The sequence below is a fragment of the Lepus europaeus genome, chromosome 4 (genome assembly GCF_033115175.1).
Source record: "Lepus europaeus isolate LE1 chromosome 4, mLepTim1.pri, whole genome shotgun sequence".
Lineage (NCBI taxonomy): Eukaryota > Metazoa > Chordata > Mammalia > Lagomorpha > Leporidae > Lepus > Lepus europaeus.
The window spans coordinates 82,986,758-82,995,878 of NC_084830.1; the positions used below are offsets into that span (position 1 = coordinate 82,986,758).

The window sequence follows — 9,121 nt, forward strand, 5'->3', positions numbered from 1 at the left end:
CCAAATGACACAATTGTTTCTTCATCTGTAAAATGGTAACCTAACATATGCATTGAAGGATTAAAAGATAACAAGTCTTTGATATTTTGTAGAAGTACAAAAACATGTGGAGGACTCCTCCTGGGAACCTACCACCTACACATAGAGTCAAAAGCTAATGTGATGAAGAAGCCCATATAAAGTCAGTCTGGATCTACCTTTAGAGGTCATTTAAATAAAATTCCCAAAAGCACAAAAAAAATATGACAGCAGAAAAAGAAGAATCAATTTAGAAAAACAGGCAAAAATGGTCCACAACTGAGCAGTGGAGGAATAAACAATACTACCACTACAAATAATACTTAAAAAAAATAAAATAAAATAAAATAAAACAGATGTCCAGGGCTTACTGGTACAGCTACAGAAATAGCATCTCTAAGGATCAGACCCAAGAGGTTTGAATTGAGATGCACTGCAGGAATTAACAGGCAGTGACCACCCGAGTATGTCAGCAGAGTGAATCTAGTATCCTTTTGCTAAGCATCCTTTATTTACAAGTGAAATATAATATAGCTAAAATGAAGAATATTTTACAACTTACAAATAAGCAAAGCTGAGCAATCAAATAGGAAAATGAAAACTTAGGAAGGAGACAAGGGAGGGCTGTACGTGACTACATCTTTTTGTAGTAAAGGACACAGTCTCACAGCCTCACAGACTGACAATGAACAGAGAATAACAAAATGCATCAAGCACAGCTGGACCAGAAGGAGAGGGGAAACCAGCTGAGCTGGCAATATTAGGGTCTACAAACAGCAAATTCATTGGTTACTGCAGGAGGAGGAGAACTGGAGAGAGAAAATGGAGAATTGTCAGGAGATAAAAGAGAAGGTAATTTCATGCTGGAGTGGGACAAAAAGGACAAGAGCACCGAGAAGAAAAAGGGACAAAGGGGCCAGCGCCATGGCACAGGTTAATCCTCCACCTGCGGTGCCAGCATCCCATTTGGGTGCCAGTTCTAGTCCGGGCTGCTCCTCTTCCAATCCAGCTCTCTGCTATGACCTGGGAAAGCAGTAGAAGATGGCCAAATGCTTGGGCCCCTGAACCTGTGTGGGAGACCTGGAAGAAGATCCTGGCTCCTGGCTTCAGATTGGCGCAGCTCCGGCCGTTGTGGCCATTTGGGGGGTGAACCAACAGAAGGAAGATCTTTGTCTCTTCCTCTCACTGTCTGCAACTCTACCTCTCAAAAAAAAAAAAAAAAAAAAGATAAAGAAAAAGGGACATTATCTGAGATGGTGAGGTTTAACCATGGAAGGTTACAAAGGGAAAAACAAATGAGACCAGGACAAACAGTCTCAATGGTTCAAAATAAAGTCTCAGATGCAATATAAATATTAGATGGGAGAAAGTAGCAAATAAACTGGGTTAGGAAGGGCTGAAAAGGAAAGAGCTAGCCAAAAATCTTGAAAGACCAACTAAAAATAACATGTAAAAAACAGAAATTTAGGTACAAAAGAAGCAGAACATGTATTCTAGATGATACTAAAAGATATGTTTCTGACATATTTCAGCTCTCATTTGATGAGTGAAGCAGCTAACAACATCTAAGAACAGGCAAGACTAAACAAGGTGGGTTAGGGATGAATAAGTTAAGAAAAGCAATGAAAGGATTAATATAAAATTCAGGCTGATGGTTGAGGACCGGTTGAAAGGGAGAGGTATGTAATGAGGATGTGTATTCCTTTGGCATGGTGTTTATTTTTATTCTTTAAGACTATCAAATTATATATATTATATATACTCTTTCATATGCATTATTATAAATAAAAACTTGAATGAATTTTTAACTCTAAACTTGTTTTTCCACTGTTTCCTAAAGATACTCTAACAAACCTATTCCTATAATAAAATAAAATGAATAGTGTTTTTGGCTCTATCTCAAGTTTAGTGAATCAAAATCTCTGGTAGGAGTTAGACAACTGAATCTTTTAAAAAACAAATACTTCAGGCCGGCGCCGTGGCTTAACAGGCTAATCCTCCGCCTTGCGGCGCCGGCACACCGGGTTCTAGTCCCGGTTGGGGCGCCGGATTCTATCCCGGTTGCCCCTCTTCCAGGCAAGCTCTCTGCTATGGCCCGGGAAGGCAGTGGAGGATGGACCAAGTGCTTGGGCCCTACACCCGCATGGGAGACCAGGAGGAGCACCTGGCTCCTGGCTTCAGATCAGCACCATGCGTTGGCCGCGGCGGCCATTGGAGGGTGAACCAATGGCAAAAAGGAAGACCTTTCTCTCTGTCTCTCTCACTATCCACTCTGCCTGCCAAAAAACAAAAAACAAAAAAACAAATACTTCAGATGATTCACAAGAATATAAAGAAACTCAAGGTTGAGTGTCCCCCAGGGAGGAGTCTTTTTTTGTTTGTTTGTTCCTGTTAAAATTCGAAAGCTCTAGAGAATCTAACCTGATTACTTCTCCAGGTCCTCTGGGATTTTGCTCCTTCTCTCTTTCTTAGCTTTCAATGGCAGGTCTCTCCTAACTTAAAATACATTCATGTGTGGATACACACTAGCCAACCTGTTTTTGCAACAAAGTCTATAGTTCTTACTTCTTCCCTCTCATACTCAGTTTTCAACAGAATAGCCCACTCACTGGCTCTATTTTAAACTTTCCAAGATGTTTACTAAAGGAAAAAAAAAAAAAAAGCATCAATAAGACATGTGATTTTTCTTTAAATAAAAAAAAAAAAAATAGTGAGATGGGGACCAGCATTATGGCGTAGCAGGTTAAGCTGTGCCGACTGCAATGTCAGTATCCCATGTGGACACTGAGTCCTGGCTGCTCCACTTCTGTCCAATCCAGCTCCCTGCTAATGGCCTAGGTAAAGCAGCAGAAGATGGCCTAAGTGTTTAGTGTTTAGGCCCCTGAAACCCACATGCGAGACCCGGCTGAAGTTTCTGGCTCCCAGATGGGCCAGGCCAATCCAGCCATCTGGGGAGTGAACTGGTGGATGCAAAACTTCCCTCTCTATCTCTTCCTCTCTTTCTAATTCTAAAAAGTATGATGAACCATTTGTTTTAAACTTTCTAACATCCCCCTTTTTAAAGTACTACCACTTTTTGTGTTATTTCTTAAAATTAAAAACAAAAAAAATAGTGGGATGAACCATAAAATACAGAAAGTCCCATTTCACGAACACCAATACAAACAGAATTTTACTTTTCCTCTCCAGAAGTAACTGCAAAGTGTGTAGTCTGAGACTTTTCCCATATTTTCACATGCTACATCTAAAAATCCAGTTGCTTTAAAACACACATACACACACCCCACTTTTGTTAACTGTTTTTTCTCCCTCATTCAATACTCAATCCAACACTGTGGCAAAGCACTAACACCTTCCCACCATTTTAACCAGCAGTCCTTGCCTTCTGCTGCATCTGACACTGATGACCACTCCCTCTCTGGGAACTGCATGTAGATGACTGTTGATGCTATACTGCCCAAGTCTCTATTTTTGAGTCTTCTTTCTTAGTCTCTTATGCTGGTAATCTTCTCATCTTCTCCACCATCACATCCAAACTTTCTCTATTAGTGAATGATGACCACCCACTTTATTCTGGGAGGGCAACTCTGCTGGATTCCCGTTTGTCAATGACATTGCATGTGAATCAATGCTACAAGATAATTTTCATCAAATAAATGAGACCTTGCATTTTAATGTGAGCTTGCATTTTTTGAGCATCTATTTCACTTTGCAACTAATTTGAACTATATTTTGATAATCCCAAAGCAGGAGGATGGGAATAAATGGCGAAGACAGCTTGGGAAAGTATTAATTTCTTTAAGTAGTAACTTATATAGCTTAATGTTATGAAAATTTTTGCTTTACTAAAAGACTCCTAATGTCAAAATAATGAAACTGTAAGATAATGAAGATTTCATTACATATAATTAGCTCTCAAATCTCCAACCCAGGACACTCAATCCTGAGCTGCAGACATTCCTCTTTGCACATATAGCAAATCTGTTCTTATCACTCTAATTTCTGTTCAAACATCACCTCCTAAGATTTACAGCACCTCCCCTAAAGGCGCATAACTTAACTATTAAAAATCTCTGACTGAATGGCCTACCTTTACATCTAAGACAATATTACACACCTTCCTGACAAAAAAAGATTATTCAAAATGCAACTGAGAGTGGGCACAAAGTGGTGGGGACCAGTATAAAACAATAGGGAATAGTAGGGTTTGTAACTATCTTAAAAGACTGGATGCATAGGAATTGGCCAGGTGTTTTGATGGGACTTTTCTTTCTTTAGGTGGGGTTGCTTGGAGGAGATACGATAGAAGGACACAATCATGTCTGTCCCTTTCAGTACCTGGTTGAACGCCAGGAAGGGTTAGTAATGAGGCAAAATGGCAGAGTTTTAGGAGCAACAATCATAGGTTTATCAGACTTTTTCTTTCCCTCTATTCTTGATGATTATCTGCTTATGAGATCAGGCTTGTTAAAAATCATTTTCCAGGGACTGGCACTGTGGCGTAGGTTACGACTCTGCCTGCAGTGCCAGCATCCCTTACAGACATCGGTTCAAGCCCCAGCTGCTCCACTTCTGATCTAGCTGCTCCACTTCTGATCCATCTCCCTGCTGATGGTCTGGGAAAGCAGTGGAAGATGGCCCAAGTGTTTTGGCCCCTGCATCTGCATGGGAGACACGGAAGAAGCTCCTGGCTCCTGGCTTTGGATGGGTCCAGCTCTGGCCGTTGTGGCCATTTGGGGAGTGAACAAGCAGATGGAAGACCCCTCCCTATGTCTCTTCTGTCTGTAACTCTGTTTCTCTAAATAAATAAATAAGTCTTTAAAAAGTCATTTTCCATCTGGATTTAATTGACACATTATCCTACATAATTTTTCAGAAACAAGACAGTACCAATGAAAGGTTTAAAGCCACATTTCAACTGGATATGGTCTCACAGCAGGAAAACAGATCAATATATTCATGGTCATGCAAAAGTTTTTAAAACTTCTTCTATGAGAAAACAAAGCAAAAAAATGTGCACGGTTCCTTTCTCTTGGGAAATCAAAGTATTTTCACTAAGAATGACTATTTTACAGGCTACAGAAAGAAACAGCAATATAGATGAGTCCCTTCATTCTAACATGTATGTTTCTTACACTACTTTTTAAAAAACTCAATGATCTCACAGAACAGATTCAATATTTTTTTTTTAGGTGGAGGGCCACATAGAGTGTATCTTACAACTATGGATATAGTCTTAATTGAAGAAATATAATAATGGATTTTGGCTAGTCAATAAAAAGTGACAGAATTAGGCTAAAAAGTTTCTATCAAGTTACTAATGTATAATAAGGAATACACTGGTTTGGGTCCTCATTCATTAATTTCATAGGGCTGCCTTCTCTTTAGTAGGCAATTCCTGAAACAGTCATACAAAGCATCTTTTCTTTTTCTTTCTTTCTTTCTTTTTTTTTTTTTTTTTTGACAGGCAGAGTGGACAGTGAGAGAGAGAGAGACAGAGAGAAAGGTCTTCCTTTGCCATTGGTTCACCCTCCAATGGCTGCTGCGGCCGGCGTGCTGTGGCCGGCGCATTGTGCTGATCCGAAGCCAGGAGCCAGGTGCTTCTTCTGGTCTCCCATGCGGGTGCAGGTGCCCAAGCACTTGGGCCACAGCAGAGAGCTGGCCTAGAAGAGGGGCAACCGGGACAGAACCCGGCGCCCCGACAGGGACTAGAACCTGGTGTGCCAGCGCCGCAGGCAGAGGATTAGCCTATTGAGCCGTGGCACCGGCCTACAGCATCATTTCTCAGGCAGCACATAATCAAATTTAGATGTCCACATCAAGTACCTATAGATGTCCACATCAAGTACCTATAAAACAACTCATTCGGGGCAAAGTGAGAAGCACAAATTCAGAAAGGGAATAGTTCCTTCCAGTCAGGATGTAAGGGCAATCTTGGCACATAATAAAAGCTCTATATATTTACTCTTCAGGCATTATGGAAGACCTGGTTAGCCTTCGAAAGACAGAATTCCCAGAGCGAGAGATTATAGCAAAAGAGACTCCACACAGAGAGAAGCAGGTGCCAGCTAAAGCCACAGAAATCAGCCACTGGATCTCACTGGCAGAAGCAAGGTGGGGAAATAGCAAGAGAGATGCCAGCAAAAACAGATAAAAGCTAAAATATGCAGTTCACTGAGGGTCAAACTAAAAAATGTGAGCGAGCAGCGGAATAGCCTCCAGATACCACATTTCAGGAAGATTAAGCTGACAGCAAACTATACTGGCTGAACTGGAGTGGGGAGAAAATGGTACTTTATACAGTCTAATGTCAAGTATTCAGTGCTTGAATTAGATTGGAACAGTAATAATAGCCAGAAAAGAGTGTCTTCCCTTTCAACTGCCTAGGGCCTGTTTTTGGATGAGAGCAAATTCTAAGAGCAGAGAGCACCCAACTTGTTAATATCTGTAACCCCACTCCTGCCTGCACAATACTTTATTTCCTCAATTAAAAAGCTAAAAAAAAAAAAATAAATAAAGGTTTAAAAAGGCAACCTGCAAAGTCTAATTTTGAATCTTCACTACTGCTGAGATAGCCAAATGGCCACAGTCATGCCTCTCTAATTCTCAAATCTGGTGTCTCTCTCTCTCTCTGACTCTGCCTCTCTGTCACTCTGCCTTTCAAATAATAAAATAAATAAATATTTACAAAAAATAGTTAATGTGACATCTCTCTCAGCTTGAATCTTGTTTTGACAGCCTAAATCAAATTTTGCCAGAAGGCTTTAGACTTTTCCTTTCTCCTTAAAAATACACAACGGCATTCATTAAAGGTTTATAAATATACGATTAACTATTTGCAAAACATTGCTATACGTGGGATCTTTCTTACATAGAAAACCATTCAGTTTCCATAAATACACACACCAAAAATCCTTGCCAAAAATCCATATTTATAACACAAAGTTTTACTTCAAGGCAGCAATCAACGGGCTTCCTTGGTTACTTGCAGAATATGCTACATCATTAGTGCAACCACAAGCTGCTGTTGCTCACATTTCCAAAATTGTGCAAAGGGTCCAAAGTTGTGCAAGAGTCCCCACTGAAATCAGACCCGCGTATATTAATAGTTGTAACACCTGAACAAGCTTTGGGTTTATTCTTAGGTTTCAAGTAAAGCCCAAATCACAGGTATTAAACACTATGTTATGATGAGTTTGCTTAACTGTGAAACACGCCAGGATGTTATTTAAAGTAAGAATAATCGAATTTCCTTGCATTTCACATGGACATGAGGTCACCTGAAAACTAGCAGCTGGGACCCCCAGGCCCATCTAAAACCTCAGCGTCCCCCCCCCCCCCCCCCCCCCAGACACACATTTGCACACACCCAGTCCTGACCCAGCCCTGCAACACTGCTATCAACCCGTTCACACGTGGCAGAAGTCGACAGAACTCTTTCATGCTTTAATGACCCTGAAAGGGATTCCCTAGCTGTCAAATAACGAGATGGGATTTATGCTGACTCGGGACTTGAAAGTGTTAAGTAACAATTTTTTTTAAAGGCTTTCTTCTCTCCTTCTCAGCTGTCTGTCCCACATCAGGGAGCGCCTAGCCCAGGCCTAGGGTAGATGTGTGCTGGCTGGAGGAAGTGGGGCTGGTAAGGAAAATCAAGACCCCGGTCCCTTCCCCTTCGGTTCTCCCCCCTCCCTTTTCCCGGGGAGACCACGAAGGGACGCAAGAACGGGCCTGGGGCCGGGGCACAATCGTCTGGGTCGGGCCCTGACGGCGCTGGGCTGGCTCGCCCCTGCTGTCACACACTTTTCCAGACTAGGTGTCGCACACGGCTGCCGCGGCCCTCGGCTGCAGGGCTGGCCAGGGCGGGGGCCGCGGGCCGGGCCGGGCCTGGCCAGGCCGCGGCCGCTCGCAGCGCCCACGTCACCAGCTCCAGCACTGCGGAAATGGAGCTGCGCGGCCGGGAGGGAGGCGCCGGGTGGAGTCAGCGCCCGCACCGCCGCCAGACGCCGTTTTGGCCTCCTCAGCCCGGGCACACAGGCTGCCGACACCGTCCGACCGCGCGCAGGGCCTCACCTGTGTCGCCGATGATGATGTACTTGAAGAGATAGGCGTACGCCATGGCCGCGGCCGCTCGGTGCCAGGGCACACGGCTCCTCCTCCTGCTACTGCTCCTCCTCCGCGCCCCTCACCCCGGCGCCGCTCAGCCCCGAAACGCCAGGCTCCGCCCGCTGCCGCCGTCAGCCGCCGGGAATGAGGGGCCGAGAGGAAGCCGGACAAACTGACACTACCGAGCCGAGGGAGACAGCGCCCGGCCGAGCCCAGCCGAACAATAACAGCCGCCGCGGCGCCTCCGCCCCGCCTCCGCGCCGACCCGGAAGTGCTGCGGCCGCCGGCGCCGCGGGAGGAAAGGGGAGGAGCCCCGCACCTCGGCCGCGCCCCGCCGGCCGGAGCCCCGCCCAGTCCCGCCAGAGCCCCGCCCCACGCCGAGCCCGCCGCGGCCTGGCTTCCCCCTCAGCCCCGCGCCTGCAAGGCCGGGCGCTGATTGTTCCGGCTCGTTTGAGCTGGCGACCCAGGCGGCCTTGAGACGCGGGGGGAGGGGCGGGAGCGTTCGGTTCCGTGGCCGCCTCACGCGCCGCGTTGGTGGCGGGAAGGCGCAGGTGGCGTTCGGTGCAGGGAGCCCCTCTGGGTTTCGAGGAGGCGTTGGAAGATGTGGGAGCTGCTGGGGCCTGGGGTGGGGCGATGGCATTTTTGTTTGGGACGGGGTCTTAATGGAAGTGTCAGGGATTGGGAAGTAAATGATGGTGTTCTCTACGGTGGACTACTACGCCACTCGTGATTGAAGAAAGAAGCCTGACTTGCGTTAGGGAGAAACAAAACAGCTTGTGTGTCTAAAGAGATATTTAAGTTATGTATTGTGTATGGTTATATGTCATATACTTGTATGTATGTATGTTTATATTTATATAGTAATTATTTCATATTGTAAATGTTTTTGCTGTGTGTAAAAAATTACAGAATATTCTTAAATATGCGTGCGCATAATCAATCTGAGAGGAAACAATGGATACGAAAGGAAGGGATGGAATTGGGCAGGGATCTACTTTTC

The 9,121-nt window shown here is 44.6% G+C and overlaps 1 protein-coding gene across 1 annotated transcript in view; it reads right to left on the bottom strand.

Annotated features, from left to right (window-relative positions):
- RAB2A (RAB2A, member RAS oncogene family) overlaps window positions 1-8,387 on the bottom strand; it is a 90,686-nt gene extending 82,299 nt beyond the window's left edge. The window contains exon 1 of the mRNA XM_062188458.1: window positions 8,089-8,387. Within this exon, the coding sequence (XP_062044442.1) occupies window positions 8,089-8,134 (46 nt within the window). The 5' untranslated portion in view covers window positions 8,135-8,387. The remainder of the gene's footprint in view (window positions 1-8,088) is intronic.
- Between the last annotated feature and the right edge of the window lie 734 nt (window positions 8,388-9,121).